The sequence below is a fragment of the Elaeis guineensis genome, chromosome 9 (genome assembly GCF_000442705.2).
Source record: "Elaeis guineensis isolate ETL-2024a chromosome 9, EG11, whole genome shotgun sequence".
NCBI lineage: Eukaryota > Viridiplantae > Streptophyta > Magnoliopsida > Arecales > Arecaceae > Elaeis > Elaeis guineensis.
The window spans coordinates 8,220,871-8,237,594 of record NC_026001.2 but is presented as its reverse complement, the minus strand read 5'-3'; the positions used below and the strand labels follow the sequence as shown (position 1 = coordinate 8,237,594).

At 36.8% G+C, this 16,724-nt stretch overlaps 1 protein-coding gene across 2 annotated transcripts; it reads left to right on the top strand.

Moving 5' to 3' along the window:
* The first annotated feature begins 9,649 nt into the window (after window positions 1–9,649).
* Window positions 9,650–16,391, top strand: LOC105051802 (isocitrate dehydrogenase [NAD] catalytic subunit 5, mitochondrial). Of its 2 annotated transcripts, XM_073243494.1 has the most exons (9): window positions 9,650–9,881; window positions 10,230–10,283; window positions 10,378–10,597; window positions 14,431–14,751; window positions 14,841–15,002; window positions 15,079–15,153; window positions 15,358–15,467; window positions 15,538–15,610; window positions 15,955–16,391. In XM_073243494.1, exons 3-9 carry the CDS (start codon window positions 10,427–10,429, stop codon window positions 16,144–16,146), a joined length of 1,104 nt encoding a protein of 367 aa, XP_073099595.1. In that variant the 5' UTR covers window positions 9,650–9,881; window positions 10,230–10,283; window positions 10,378–10,426; the 3' UTR covers window positions 16,147–16,391. The 2 variants fall into 2 exon arrangements, with proteins under 2 accessions (XP_073099595.1, XP_010930713.1); XM_010932411.4 differs by lacking the exon at window positions 10,230–10,283.
* Window positions 16,392–16,724: the final 333 nt, after the last annotated feature.

Here is a 16,724-nt window from a genome sequence, read left to right as displayed (position 1 = left end):
ATCAAGGTCAATAAAATTATCAATTTTTAACAGAATTATTTTTATTATTAATCTAATTTTCAAAATATCAAATTTCCTATGCCATGGAGTGTGAGAATAGTAATGACATTATGCCAGAGGTAATAGTATAATATAATGAGCATGGTAATTTATGGTAAAATTTGGGTATATGGAAGTCTGCCCGGTGACCAGCGAATATCAAGCATCCAATAATTATTGTGATTTTCAACTTTGCAAGTAGGATTTTCATAAAGTGTGCAAAGAATGAATTCAAACAGGATGCCAATTTGTTAATGGTTTCCATTGCGTCCGATCAAAATAGACTCATGAGGTCGGATTCCGTATCCTATCTGACATAAAGATATTATCTGCTTTAGAGGCCCATTGGAATGAACCGCGTGCAGCATGAGCAACTCCTCAAGACTTTATCCTCCTAAGCCATGCCAAAATGACCAGACACAAAAGATGCCTTTACGTGGAAGGGAGGGTCCAACCTTATAAGATAAGACTGGCTGACTGAACAATCGATGTAAAACTAAAGTCCATATGACTGATGGCCCATACAAGTCCCCTCAATATACAATGTCTCCTCATAAAGGCCCGAGCTGAAGAGCGAATTCGTCTGAAGTAGGCTGTGGTTCCCTAAATAAGGGGCCACTGTTGCGAGGGGTGTGGATTTTAATTCCACATCGGTTGTCCATTCAAACAACTTTATCTTATAAGGCTTAGATGCCCCCTTCCATATGAAGGTGCCTTTTGGATTCGATCACTTTGGCACGACTCAGGAGGGCAAAACTATGAGAGGTCGCCTACGCTGCATGAGATTCGTCCCGGTGGATCCTCAAAGTGGACAATACCTTTATGTCAGGCAAGACACGAGGTTCGACCTCATGAGCCTGACTTGACCGACTGCAACACTGATGGCCCATGCAGATCTCCCCAATATATAGTGTCTCCTTGTTAAAGGCCTGAGCTGGAGGGTGAATTTATCCGGAGTAGGGGGGGGCACTGTTGCAAAAGGTATGGATTTTAGTCCACATTGGTTGTTTAATCAGGCAATCTTGTCTTATAAGGCTTGAACACCCTCCTTCCACGTAAAGGTGCCTTTTGGGTCCGGTAGTTTTTACACGACCCAGGAGGGCAAAGCCACAAAGGGTCATCCACGCCGCACGAGGTTCGTCTCGATGGGCCCTTAAAGTGGACAGTACCTTCATATCGAGTAGGACACGAGATCCGACCTCATAAACCTGGCTTGACCGACCACAATATGGATGGCCCATGCAAGTCCCCCAATATACAGTGTCTCCTCGATAAAGGCTCAAGCTGAAGGGCGAATTCGTCCAGAGTAGGCTGCGGTTCCCTGATGAGGGGGTCACTATTGCAGAAGGTGTGGACTTTAATCCCACATCGGTTGTTCAGTCAGGCAACTTTGTCTTATAAGATTTGGACACTCCCTATCACGTGAAGGCACCTTTTGGGTCCGGTCGCTTTGGCAAAGCCGTGAGAAGTCGCCCATGCTGCACGAGATTCATCCTGGTGAGCTCTCAAAGCGAACAATACCTTCACGTCGAGCAGGACACGGGGTCCGACCTCATGAGCCTGGCTTGACCAAGTGTAACACTGGTGGCCTATGCAGGTCCCCCCAATATACAGTGCCTCCTCGATAAAGACTCGAGTTGAAGGTGAATTCGTCCGGAGTAGGCTGCATAACTGATCGCAACATGGTGGCCACGCAAGTCCCGCCAATATACAGTTTCTCCTCGGTGAAGGCCCGAGCTGAAGGACAAATTCGTCCAGAGTAGACTGCAGTTCCCTGATGGAAGGAGCCACTATTGCAGGGGTGTAGACTTTAGTCCCACATCAGTTGTTCAGTTAAATAACTTGTTTTGTAAGGTTTAATGTCCCCTTCTACGTGAAGGCACCTTTTAAATCCAGTCGCTTTGGCATGGCCATCCTCGAGGAACCAAGAGATACAGGACTAAAAAGCATGCCTCCATAATGAAAGAATGGAATTCTCTATATTTTTTTTGATCTTCAAATTTCCACCACTATTGAACAAATCTATAAGAAATTCAAGAGAGAGAAAGAGAGATCGATGAGGCAATGATCACATATTTCATGGGATGACCGGCAATCAATAAGAAAACTTCTTTCCCAGCCACTACAGACTTGGAGGGAACGGGGCTCATAAACCACCGTAGTTGTTTGTTGAGGACGACATAGGATGTCGGTGGTGAGGAGGGGGCGCAAATGGCTGACGAACATATTAGAGTATGGAGAATAGAGGAATGGGGATTACGATTAGAGGAATAATAGACGAACAAGATACTGGCATTGAGCAATAGGAGGCATAGAACATGAGGAGGAGATTACGATTGGAGATATTTTAAAAATAAAAATATTTATTTTACCTAATATTTGGAAAATAATTTTTCATCTTTTAGATGAAAATTTTTATCCTATTTCATAAATAAATGCTATTCATAAAAAATAATTTATCTATCTAGAAAACATAAAAATATGATAAGTCAGTCAATAAAAAAATGATCTTTACAATGATATCTACGCACCAAAGAACATAGGGGAAGATTAAAAAAATAAATAGAAAAAAAAAAGTAAGGTGCCAATGTTGATTTAGAAGAATTGAGCAACAATCAAGAAAAAAGCAGTAGAAGGTAAAGAAAAATAAAGTGCCAAATGATTGTTGTATCGTGGATGGATAAAAGAAAAGAAGAAATTTTTAAAGTAGATTCACACAAAAAACAAATAGAATCAGTTTTTCATGCTTTTCTTCATAATAGTTTAGTATCATGATATATTGGCATATATAATTATTTTATATTTTAAATAATATAATATTAATATTAATATTTTATGAGAATAAGTTGGACAGGGAAGCAAAATGTGCCAAGTTTAATTTTGCTAATCCCTAATTGAAAGATTTGCTACAACCATGAGAAAACCATATTAGCAATGAAAGACACACAATTATTTATATTTTTTTTAAAAAAATATCTATATAATAATAATAAAGTAATACATAGGTATTATGGTAGAATTTCGTGTTGACACGTGGGCATTTGAAACAATAGGAGAGAGCTGTGTGATGTTCCTAAGTTTCTCTGTTCGATCGCACGTGGTTTAAGAAGAAGAGATGGCTTGAGAGTTCACTAACTTCTAATTGGTCCGTTGTCGATCCACGGCACCAACTTTAGGGGGGGTTGATCGGTGTTCATGGGTCTGATAGGATCATATACGAGGGGTTAGCCTTCGTGCTCCCCAACCTCGATCATGATGGCAGTCTCTCGCTGTAAGCCGAGCACATGCATCTGATCGAGGTTTTTGAGGGAGAAAATAGAAAAAAATTTTGAAGAATAAAAATAAAAAATAAATATAAATAACAGAAAGATAGAAAAAAATAAAAGGTGATATTTTTTCCCACCTAGGTTAATTATTTTTTTTTCCTTTTTGCTTTTTTTTTAAATTTCATTCTTTTTCGAAGATGGGGAAGGAGAGCACCTGTGGGAGATCATAGGATTTCTTAAGTTCCAGATATGGGATTTTACGTGAGTTATGATAGTGTGAGATTTTGATGTGTACTCGAAGAAAAGACCTCACAAGAGTAACATACAACCGGTGTTATTATTGTAGCATGGTACATGCATGCTGACTAGGATCTTTTTATTTTTTTATTAAGATAGAAGGTTGAAAGGCAAAGATATCTAGATTGAGAAAGATCTTTCATTAGCATGAAGAGGAAGAAAGGGAAAGAAAAAAAAATTATGATATTCTTGATTATTTTAGAAAAGAAGATAAAAATGAAGATTCTTGGTCATTATGGATTTTACTATTAAATTTTTTTTTTTTACTTTTGATTGCACACTTTCAATTATTTTTGATATTTAAAAAATTGATATCGATTATTTGACACTTTGCGGATTAAAAACATCAACTATAAGGGAAGGATCAAGGAAGAAGTAAAAGAGGAGATTAAAAAATAATTTTTAAAATTTAAATTTTTTTTTCAAAAAAATTAAAGTTTAGATCTTTAAAATTTCAATATCGAAAAAAAAAATTCAATTTTTAAAATTTAAATATATTATGAACCATCGGTGGGAGACACATTCACCAATCGATTTTTAATCAGTATCTCATAAGACTACGGCCTATCACTACATCGATATATTTTTGCTCCGTCTCGAGCTTGAAGACACTACTATCATTAGTAGGAATGGTGACCGACGGACAACATTGTTGGCTTTGCCATTGGGAGAGTTAGAGGGTGTGCAAGGAGGATCAAAAGAGAAAAGAGAGATGAAAAGATTTAAAATAGTTAAAAATAAACATAATAAAAATGATGGGTTTATGAAAGGGCTTTGTGGAATTAGGATCGTCAATCTTCATAAGATTTGTTTAATAACTTATAATCCATACTATACACAAAATATAAATTTTTTATTATTTTAATTATTTTTAAATATATATAAATAGATATAATAAAATAAATAAATAAAATAAAATATTTTTAAAAATTTTATCCTGTGTATCACACAGGATAATAAGTAATTAATAATAAAATATTATTATTAAAATAATAATAATATAATATTATTTTATTAAAATAAAATATTATTATTTTAATAATAATATAATATGGCATTGGAGGGGTGTGGAGCAGCAACGGACGGGTGGAGGAGCCGTAGATAATGCCGGAGGGAGCTAGCTGTGGAGAAAAAAATTTATTTGAACATGTTTTATATTTTATATTTTAATATTATTATTTTAATAATAATAATAATATAACACGATATTGGAGGGGCATGGAGCAGCGGTGGACAGGTGGAAGAGCTGCAGATAATGCCGAAGGGGGCTGGCCATGGAGAGCAAAAATTTTATTTGAATATATTTTATATTTTATATATTATTATTATTTTTTATTAATAATAAAATAATATTATTTTATTAATAATAATACAACACGGTGTTAGAGGGGTGTGGAGCAGTGGTGGGCAAGTGGAGGAGACGTATATGATGCCGATTGCTGGTCCTTACTTTGATAACCTATCTTTACCGATCCTTATATCTGCTAATCCAAAGCTCACCTGGTAGACTTAGTCTGATCTAAAATTTTTTTCAAAATTTGATAACCACTCCACATAGCTGATCATGAAATAGATAAAGCAACCATAACCACTCTATCATTATTGTGTGAGTTTTGTTGGATCTGAAATGAATGATATTATTTGAAATAGATTTTTATATATAATTATCATTCAAATCAAATCTATTTAAATATTAAAATATAGAACATATTCAAATAAAAATTTTGTTTTTGCGGCCAGCCCCTTCGGCATCATCTGCGGCTCCTCCACCCGTCGCTGCTCTACGCCCTTCCAACACTATATTGTATTATTAATAAAATAATAATATTTTATTATTTATAAGATAATAATATTTTATCATTATTTAAATAATAATAATTTATTATTAATCAAATAATAATATTAATTATGGTGTAATATGTCCTGTTTCTTATTTTTTTAACATTAGCTTTGTGAGAAAAGAGGTGATGTTTTAAAAGCTTGGATAAAAGTTATGCTCGGAATCATGGATATTTTAAATAAATAGCATGCATGAATTATAGATATTTTTATAATAAATATAATAAATTATTATTAAAAAAAGTACATCTCATGCATTGCATAGGGTTAATAAAAAAAATCCTAAAGAGATGTAACTTAGAAGTATTATCATTTCTCTTATCCATATGTGATTTTTTTTTATTTTTTAAGAGCTTAAAAAATATCAATCAATTTTATGGGGACTCATGTGATGAGATTTTCTCTTTTGAAAGTATATGAAGTGCATCTAATATAAATTTTTTTTGACATATTCAAATAAACATATTAAGTATAAATATATCTTACATAAAATGTATTATATATTATAAAATCATTTTTTAAAAAAAATAAGATCCTTTTTGATCGAAAAGATCCTTCTTTGGCTACAAAATTTTCAATTTATAGTTTTTTATTCTCATGATAATGTAAATATGATATCAAATCCATGATTTTTTCTAGAGCATATTTTCTCTATTTTTTTCATCTTCGGACCTTTTAATCAAATGGAAGGCTTGGATTAAATTATATCCTATGCATGAATATTTTATTTATTTTTTTGTTTGCTCCAATTAAATTATTATGTTTGTAATTTGATTTATGTTAAAATCTATTATTGTGGGGGTTATTTTTATCTATTTACAAAATTAATAGGCTCAGACGATCCACTATGCTAGTTTATCACTCACACACAACACACATATATATATATATATAACAGTACTCTATTGAGGAGTATTATAGTGTTGCCAACTTAGAAAGTTAAAACCCTCCTAACGCGCTATGTGTCAACTCAGAATAAAAGAGGAGGACTCCCGAAGGAGCCATCTTCCTCTCTTCGATCGTCGAAGCTTTTCTATTTGGCCACCGCACCCTCCGCGGCCCCATCCTGTCGTCATCTCCCTGTTCCCTCCACCAGCCCTGACGAACCCGAGCCCCTGTGGCTTTGCGCGAGCACCAGTGAACCCTAGCTACCGTCCAAGCTTCCCTATTCGGCTACTCCAAGCCTCTCACCATCCAAGATCTCCCTCAATGCTCTCTTTCCTTCCCGAGTCGGGGAGAGGAGGCGAGGGGGGTTGGTGGTGCCGAGTCGGAGGAGAGGAGGGGAGGGGGATTGGTGGTGCCGGAGCGGGGGAGGGAGGAGCAATCGTCGTGCTCGCATAGAGCCATGGAGGCTCGGGTTCACAGGGGCTGGGTAGGGAACAGGAGAGGATGGCGACGAGGTGGGGCCATGGAGGGGAGAGGAGGGGGGTTGATGGCACCAGAGTCAGGGGAGTGGAGGGGAGAGGGGGTTTGGTGGTCATGCAGAGCCGGATGTGGTGCAGATGGCAAGTGCGGCACAGATGGTGGGATGGGGCCATAACGGGGGTCGTGCGGATGGCCGCGACCTCGGCCTCACGCAGTGGAGGCGGGGGGAGGCGACAGGAGGAAGGGAAGGAAAGGGAAAAAGAAAAAAAATATTTGAGAGGGGGAGGGAAAAGAAAAAAAAATAATTTTGAGAAAAAATATATTTAAAAAATATTTTGCAAAAAATATTTTTTAAAATTAATAATTTATTATTATTTTAAAATCTGTTTTGCAATGAAAGAGAATGAAGAAAAAAATATTTCTTTGGGTGATGCGGATGGGTCGTTCATTTCGGTGACTCACCGCTAGATGGTGCCGGGTTTCGCGGCGCATATGGACCTGTCAGACTCCGACCCTAGGGTGAGGCATGGCGAGAGCTTCGAGCCGAAGCAGATCTCCATCTGCCTTTTCGCGCCTCGACTCCATCTAGATCTCATGGATCACAGATTCCTTATTTCTCTATAATTTCGTTGATCTTTTTCTTATTTTTTTTGTTTCAACAAATGATGTCAATTTTTATTTTTATATGATTTTATTTAGATTTGGATTGTGATTACTCAATAAAATATGGCATTGTATTTTTTTTTGGGAGGAGAAAGAAGTTGAAAAAATGATTTGATGTATGAGACAGACAATGAAAGTAGTTTTTGTTTGATATCATAAAAAATAGAATTATTTTGCGATTCTTGATGATAATTTTAATGGTGAATTAGTACTTACAGTGCATGAATTATCGAACATCACTAAAATTTGAATCTACAGCAATAGTTTTCGAGAGAAGAAAAAAGAAAAAAATTATTTTGATAAAAAGTTATTTTAAAAATTATTTTAAAAAAATTTTGAAAAAATTAGTTTTGAAAAAAATATTTTAAAATTTATTTTTAAAAAATATTTGTAAAAATATTTTTTAAAATTAATAATTTATTATTATTTTAAAAATCTATTTTGATCTTTTTTCTTAATTTCTTTTTGTTTCAAGAAATGATGTCAATTTTTATTTCTATATGCTTTTATTTAGTTTCGGATGGTGATTATTCGATAAAATATGGCGTCGTATTATTTTTTTTTGGAGGGTGGGGGATGGAAGAAGTTAGAAAAATAATTTTGATGGTATGAGACAGAGAATAAAAGTAGTTTTTGTTTGATATCACAAAAAATAATATTATTTTATGATTCTTGATGATTGTTTTAATGATGAGTTAGTACTTACAATGCATGAATTATCGAACATCACTAAAATCTAAATCCACAGAAAGGCTAATTTTGAACCCCTCCAACCTTTTTTTTTAGTTTCTATTAGTCTTATATTTGTGACGTATAGGAGAGCACATGGAGAAAGAAAATCGAACAGAAGAAAAGAGGAAGAGGGGAGGGCAGTAGAGGAGTTGCCTTACCTTTTTTTATTAGGAGAAAGAAAATTGGACAGAATAAAGGAGAGGAGAGAGTACATGGAGGAGGTGCCTTCCCTCTTTATTAGGAGAAAGAAAATCGAGAGAAGAAAAGAGAGGAGAGAGGAGGGCATGTGGAGAGGTTGCCTTACTTTTTTTATTGGAGAAAGAAAATTAGATAGTTTGATTTTAATAAAAAAAAGTAAATTTTTGAAAAAATATTCAGATATATCTGAGAGAAGGATTGTTGCCTTACCTATTTATTAGGAGAGAGAGTTACATAATTTAAATGAAGAAGAGATGGCTGTTCAAAAAATGATTAAGAGATGAACAATGGAATTGTCAAATCGAGTGATTTTCCATTTTTATTTCATACCTATTGTTCTATATATGTATGTATTATCAGGAGGTTGAAGTGTTTGGACAGAGCAGTGAAGGAAGAGAGACTGAGAAGGCCAGCAGAAGAAAGGAGGAAGAAAAGTTAGAGATCAAAGGAGAAAGGTAAAGAGTTTTGTTGAGGTGATTTGGGAAGAGTATTCAGGTAAATTTGGAAGAGTTTCGTTTAGATTTTCTTCATCATCAGTTTAGATTTTTTTTCTCGTCAGTTTAGATTAACTGTTATGGCAAATCATAAAGCACTGAGACTTTCTTTAAATAAAAACATCATTTGAGGGATATCCAGATGATTGCTAGTACTGATGCAGAGTCATCCAGTCCCAATTAAATGAGGATCTGAGAATTGCTTGGATTATCCAAATAATCTTCGGTATAGATTAAAAAAAAATATTAGAAAGGATAGGATTGCGACTACGGATGCAGTAGCTGCTATCAATGAAATCAAGCTCTCCGAATTGCTTCGATTGGCCAAACAACCTTCTGCAGTGGAAACAAATAGTTGATAATTAAGAAAGAAATATCGTTGGTTGAGAGATCAAAATAAATAAATAAATAAATAAATAAATTATATATAATTTTTTATAATATTTAAATAATTAAAAATAAAATAATAATATTTAAAAAATTATTTTTATATATCCGATTTTGTGCAACGTGCGGATGTCCGACTAATTTATACTATAATAACCTAGCATTACGGAGAACTCAAATATAAAATCTCTCCCAATAAAGGACGCTGGCTCCAGGGCTGGCGCTAGCTGACCGCAACCCACCATCCCAAACATGAGAACAATTATATGGTTCCACATAATGTGGGTGACCGGTTACAAAGTACAATTTCTCCACCCGACAAATCAGGAGATTTTTTTTTGGTAAGACTGGTGTCCAATCGGATGGCCGAGCACGGAGCACGAATAGAGATCAAAGTCGACTGCGACGAAACTCGAGTGGGGTCAGTCCCCTGCGGCTGTTCTCCCGTCCTCGAACCCGAGGCCCTCTCATCTCCCCCCTTCCGATCGCATCCATCCCCAACCTTCTCTCCGGCGACCTGGAGCCACGTAAAAGCGAAGGCTGGTGGTTTGATCGGCCAACGCTGGATTTCTCACATTCGCCAGTTCGCGTTCCTATTTAGGTAAACCCAATTGTTTTAATCTCTCTTTTCTCTTTTTCTTTTGATTTTTATTTTGTTGTTTATATTTTATAGTAACTAGTTTTCATCAATATATATATATATATTATAGTACAGGTCTAGGATTTAGGTTTTTCTTTTTCTTCTTTTTTAATGATCAAGTGGTTTAAATTGTCTGGACAAAGGAATACCGAGATTAGTTCCTTGAAAGGTGAAATCTTTCCATGAATTAACAAGAAGAAATTCCCATTTAATTCATTTCGTTATGCCTAGTTCTTTGTTTTCTCGTGCTTTCTTGAGATTTCTTAGACGTTATTTGACGACTTCGTGCAAAAATGTTCTTTGGTTCAGCCTTTGTTGAATAATTTTGCTAGGAGTCCAAAAAAAAAAAGGTTGGCTTTTTAGGTAAGTAGCATTCTTAATCCTATTCGATTTGTGGTTTAGGCTATAATGAATTAATCGTCTGAAAACTTCTAATGTTATTGTATTCCTATCGCAGGTCTTTTTAAAGAGCACCAGACGTAACTCTAAGCGTTACTTTTGAAGTCATGGCACTCCGTCGGCTCCTTCAGAGGAGTTCAATCAACCATATCTCAAGCAGGGTTCTCCCATCTTGCATCCATTCTTTCTGTGCTGCTGCGTCTCCCAGCGAACCGATCCGAGCTACTCTCTTTCCAGGCGATGGGATTGGACCTGAGATCGCGGAGTCTGTCAAGCAGGTTCTTTTTTAAAAGCCTTCCGTAGATTTACAAAATATCGTGACCTTTTTTTTTATGGTTATGCATGTTGCTTTATCCATAGCTTCGCAAGATATTAATCCAGAAATAGATTAAGCATAACTTATTTCAGTTCCACATATGCACTTACTGGTATTCCCTTTTAACCTGTTGTGGGAGTCCTAAAACCTGCCCTTGTCTTCAATCCATGAGATTATCTGAATGACTTGATTGGATCAGAAAAGAGGCAACATTGTTTGCCAGTTGATGACATAGAGCAAGTGTTGTCATGCACATGCATTGTGTGCTATATGCATGTGTATATTTGTATCTGCTGATTTATATGTTTATGTTTGTACATATTTAACTACATATATACATATTCCAATCGCTTTTCTTATTACCAGAGGCGACTACTGCATAGACTTACGGGGGTTGTTGCCAACAAAATTGAGTCCTTAATCCACAGTGTACTATTACAAAGAAACGAAATCATTTGTGCATCAGATATCGGTAATTTTAATCCCGACTAATATTTTCATTCCCAGTTGGAAGTGAGCTTTAGAATTTTCTTGATGGTAAGATCCCTCATGGATTTTAATATGTAAATGATGAACTATATATTTCTTGTGCATAAAAAATTGATACTCCAAAATCATGAAACCGAATACCGAGGTCTTAATGTTTCATTACTAACTCTTTGTAAACCTAGCTTTATGTGCCATGCAAGCTTCAAAATATCATGTAAAAGGCCTTGATAACTGTTCAGTCAATCATAACATAATTTAATGGTGACATTTATCACCCTGAAGCATCAAAAAGAAAAAAGAGAGATGGAACCAGAATGACCTTTTAGTTAATCTTGGTGTAACTGCAAGTGTATGTTGGCATGTAAAATATATCGTTCTGTTGCTGTATTCCTTTACTGGCTTGGCAGGACAATTTGTTTGGAATGGATAGTAGCAGTTTACACAGTACTTTAAGACTTAATATGGGTTGCACATGCAGTACAAGGGGTTGTAGTGGATTAAGCTCTAGCTTGCTCAACCTTTCCCTATCATTGGGTAAGGGCTTGAAAAAACACATCATCCAACCTCTGATACCTTGTTGTTGAGCCATACTGATTCAGGGACACATATGCGAACCCCTAACCCAACCAATATAATAAGTTCACAAAAAACTAACATGGCAAGCTCATGATCATTTTTTTTTTTGAAGTTTGAAATAATGGATAAAAAAATCTAGTGTTATTGTAAAAAGTGTGATGCATTAACAAGACAAATAATTTACTAACACTTGATATCATTGCACCATGTTGTTTAAGGTGATTCTGCCTTTGTTGCCCAGATATTCAAGACTCAAAACATACATGCCTGTAAGCTATGGTGCCCTGGTTATACATTTCCTCAAGTAGCTGGTTTTATAAATTTCAAAAATTGCTGGTCCTAGAGTGAATTTGTTCATTTAAGAGGTATGCCTGTGTTATTTGTATCAAACAATACAAAACAGTGATTTTCTGTCAATCTTGCAAGTTTTAGCCAAATGGGATCTCACTTGCAATATTATGCTTGCATTACTGAAGTATAAGATGAGATTAATCTGATTGTAGTGGGTAGGTTGAGGTGGTTGATAAACAAATAATTAATGTTGAGAAAATGTGGACCTATAAGTGGACAATGCAAGGGTTGTGGTCTCTATATCAAACCCCTGTAAGTACCATTCTATTATAGTGTTGGTATGCGGTACAGTACGAGACAATAAGGTGTATCATGTGTCGGTGCATATGAGTCTGCATACCAATTCGGTATCGATATGATACATCCGGTACAGTACTGTACCAACCAATACGACAAATCTTGGGACAATGTTTTGTCGATAGCATCAAAAACCTTTTGGATTGAAGATCATTATTTCAATATATTCTCAAAAAGTTAAGACATAATAAAACTTTCTTTTGAATAAAGCTTTCATTTCCATGATATGGTAACTTTTGAATAAGATGCGATTCTTTATGACACCATTGTGCGGATCTGAGAAAAGGATCAAATCAAGGATGATGAAACTCTAGCTAATACTTTTATCCATGATGTAGATTCTTGTGAAAAGGGAACTCTACAATTTCTGTTATCAAGGTACACATTTTGGTTCAGTGCATGTTTTGACCATAATTCAATCGAAGCATTCTGGTTACTTCAAAACACAACTATCTCTAAGATAACTTAATGAATTTTACTGAATAAGTATCAGAAGTATGAAACAATTAGAAAGGATGTTCGCACTTGAAGCCAAGCAAAACAATTTGTTTTATCATATTCTACATCTGCAAGAATACAATTATTTAGTGGGTTTATGGGGCTACTACTTGGACTTTGTGACCATCTTAATGTTTGACACATTAATGTAACCAACTTGTGCATGCAAGTTACCTCATTGCTCTATGCATCTTAATATTCTTTTATGAAGATTTCATGCAACCAACTAACTAGATAATATAATGTAGTTGCAATGGCTTGCAATTCTTTTAGTTTGGCAGAAGTGGAACTCAATGCTTCACATGTTCATTCTTTATGCGCAAAATAGAAGTATGCTGAAAAGAACAAGGTATAAAGGGTAAATGGATGTCATGATGTTGATAAAGGTAAACACTTGACGAGTTTTATGCAAGGTTTGCTAACTTGGAACCAGACCTCGTGCCGGTTGGTCAGTGGTATGGGCCGGTACGCCCCCATATCGGGCCGAATCAACACATAAACGAAAGCGGGGAAGAGGGAGAACCAGAGAGAAAAAGAGGGAAAGAGAGGGAGGGAGAGGAAGGGAAGGAAAGGGAGGTCTACGGAAAAATTGGAGGAGGATGTCGGAGGGCTGCCGAGGCCTCCGGGCTCCACCTTCCACCGTGAAAGAAGAATAGAGAGATAGATAGAGAGAGCGGGGTGAGAGAGAGGAGCGGACAGAAGGAAAGGTGGTAGGGATGCCACTGGAGGGCCGCCGAGGCCTTCGGACGGCAAAACTCGACCCCATGACTTCACTGTGAAGTCAAAAAAAAAAAGGACATTAAACAGGGAAGGTCGCCCCTATTTCGACCCCATGGATATCGTGGAGTCAATTTTCACCATTCGGGGGCGCTCCGATGGCCTCCCCGCCGCCTTCCCCTCTATTTGCTCCTCTTCCTCCCTCTCTCTCTCTATTCTTCTCTCGCAGAGGAGGGTAGAGCCCCGGAGGCTTCCACAAGCCATCGCCAGCCATTCCCTCTCCTTCCCTCCCCCCTCTCTTTCTCTTCCTCTCTTTCCTTCTCTCTCTCTCTCTCTCTATATATATATATATATATATATATTTTCACCGGTGTTCCGAATCGAACACCCAAACCTCACTGGTAGGCCACCGGTACAAGTCAGCATTCTATGGTTTTATGTGTAAATTGGCTTTCATGAACACCCATTTCTTTCCTCATCTGCTACGTCTGTGTAATCTGCAACTGCAAGGATCTGTATTACTAAGAGAACCTCCATCAATGTTAATTTTTAATGACACAAATGGGTGGAAATCACTTTAGGAGTGGTTCGTCTGCATCTTCCAACTTCAGTGCCACTTCAAAGACGCATAATCAAGGACACATCTTTCAAGCCAAAAAGGATCTTTTGGTGGTGATGTTTATGAATTTTCCCCTTGATCCTCTTGCTAGCAAAGAAGGCATATGGGTAGTTTGACACATCAAATTTAGTAGACCATGAAGATGATGCTGATGAAGTCACACATTTATTTGGACTGTTATTCTAAAGATGCAGTCAATAGTTTGTATTCATTTCTTGGGATGTGTAATGTACTTTATATCAGTGCAGGTTTTCAATGCAGCAGGAGTGCCTATAGAATGGGAAGAACATTTTGTGGGTGACAAAGTGGACCCTAGAACAGAGAGCCTTCTAACATGGGAAAGTCTGGAGTCAGTGAGGAGAAATGGTGTGGGCTTGAAGGGTCCTATGGCTACACCTATTGGAAAGGGCCACAGGTCTTTGAACCTTACTCTGAGGAAAGAACTAGGTCTATATGCCAATGTCAGACCTTGTTACAGCCTTCCGGGTTACAAAACTCGATATGACGGTGTAAATCTTGTTACAATTCGTGAAAATACGGAAGGGGAGTACAGTGGTCTTGAACACCAGGTAAAATGCAATTTTATCATTTTCCTCATTACTGATGTGTGATTGGCACAATCGGATTAATTATTATAAATTTGAATGCATCACTCTAGGTGGTGAGAGGTGTTGTAGAAAGTCTTAAGATCATCACCAGGCAGGCAAGTTTAAGGGTGGCAGAATATGCTTTTCATTATGCAAAGACTAATGGCCGACAAAGGGTGTCCGCTATACACAAAGCCAACATCATGAGGAAAACTGATGGCTTATTTCTTAAGGTACAGGTCATATTCCAACTATCTGTTTTCTGAGTTGGGGGGAGAATAGTAAATTACTTGTTGTTTTTATCTGCAGTGTTGTCGTGAGGTTGCTGAGAAGTACCCTGAGATTACTTATGAGGAAGTCATCATTGACAATTGCTGTATGATGGTATGGTTGAATAAACCTCAAATATGAATACTGAAAATGGTTTTGGATACAATCTACCTAAATGTAACCAAGAAATGAGATTCTCCTAGCTCAATATGCCTGAAGCTGAAGCTTTATTGTTCAATACAATTTACATCTTGAAACTAATTAGTTTCTCTATTCCATTTCTTGTCTCATGCTTGAAATTCTCCTTGTTCGTGACAGCTTGTTAAAAATCCAACTCTATTTGATGTATTGGTGATGCCCAATCTCTATGGAGATATAATCAGTGACCTCTGTGCTGGTTTGATTGGGGGCTTGGGCTTAACTCCCAGGTAGTCAGCCTTTTTACAGCTCACTGATAGCAATAAGATTGATCACTCATTCAACCTCCTCTTTTCCCAGCTGCAACATTGGTGAAGGTGGCATTGCTCTGGCAGAAGCTGTACATGGTTCAGCCCCTGATATAGCTGGCAAGGTGATTGCCACCCCCCAACTTTCATCAAGTTTTGCTCACTGATTTTATTTCTCTTCACCAACAACAGGAGCTGAAATATATGGTTGCAAGTATGTTGTTTGATTATTTTCTAGTGCTTGTGGGCCTTTGGCATGTATGCGGATGCAGCGTCAACACATGGGTGCAGTTGTGCTGATATTATTGGCTATCCATTTGCCATCACTTGTTTTTGACATCCTTATCTGACTTTAATAGATCTGTATATGCAATTCTATAGGCATGCTATCAGACACCACCACCTTTTTATTTCTTGTGCAGACTGATGTTGAAGTTCTCTGATGTCATTTCTTCATTGGTTGTTTCAGAATCTTGCAAATCCCACGGCTCTCTTGCTGAGCTCTGTTATGATGCTACGCCACTTGAAGCTCAGTGATAAAGCTGATCGGATCCATAATGCCATACTTAGCACCATTGCAGAAGGGAATTACCGGACTGTTGATCTTGGTGGCACCTCATCGACAACTGACTTCACAAAAGCAGTCTGCGATCATCTCTAAAAATTTTCAACTTACATAGGAGAGTTTTGTTGGAGGCAAGTATTTCCCGGCACCTCTATTGTTTTATTTTCTGGTTTTATTTTCTGGGCACACTGGATGAGAAAGGAAATAATGCTCTAAGATTTTTTTTCCTCTTTGGTTTGTATTTTGTATGTTCTGATTTGCATTCATTTGTTTAAACTTTTGGATATATTGGTTTTGTTCATTCTTGGCATTTAATGCAAGGAGAATAATTCGCAGCAGTAGATCGAAGGTAGTGAGATACGGACACATAAAAATTCAGGTGACTACAAAGACCTTTTGGTTAGCTACTCAAAGATTGTTTGAGAAAACTTCACAGACGCGCAAACAAGTCCATAATATGTTAAATGGATACTCTTGTTGGTTAGACCAAATAGGACCACATTGTCCTCTTCTTTAACCAGAAAAAAGGGACGGGCACAATATTGTATCATTGTTCAGTAACTTGTAGATTGTTTTCTTTTAAAGGGAAAAAACGGTGTTATGCTCTCAGTGTTGAGACTCAGCAGTCGGAAATCTTTTTAATTGATTGAAATGGTTACATGCAAAATGAGAGG

Excerpts from the sequence above, each read along its gene's own strand:
- LOC105051802 (XM_010932411.4), top strand. The coding sequence starts at position 10,427 with ATGGCACTCCGTCGGCTCCTTCAGAGGAGTTCAATCAACCATATCTCA. Across the intron at positions 15,154-15,357 it reads TTGACAATTGCTGTATGATG|CTTGTTAAAAATCCAACTCT; the intron begins GTATGGTTGAAT and ends TGTTCGTGACAG. Across the intron at positions 15,468-15,537 it reads GGCTTGGGCTTAACTCCCAG|CTGCAACATTGGTGAAGGTG; the intron begins GTAGTCAGCCTT and ends CTCTTTTCCCAG.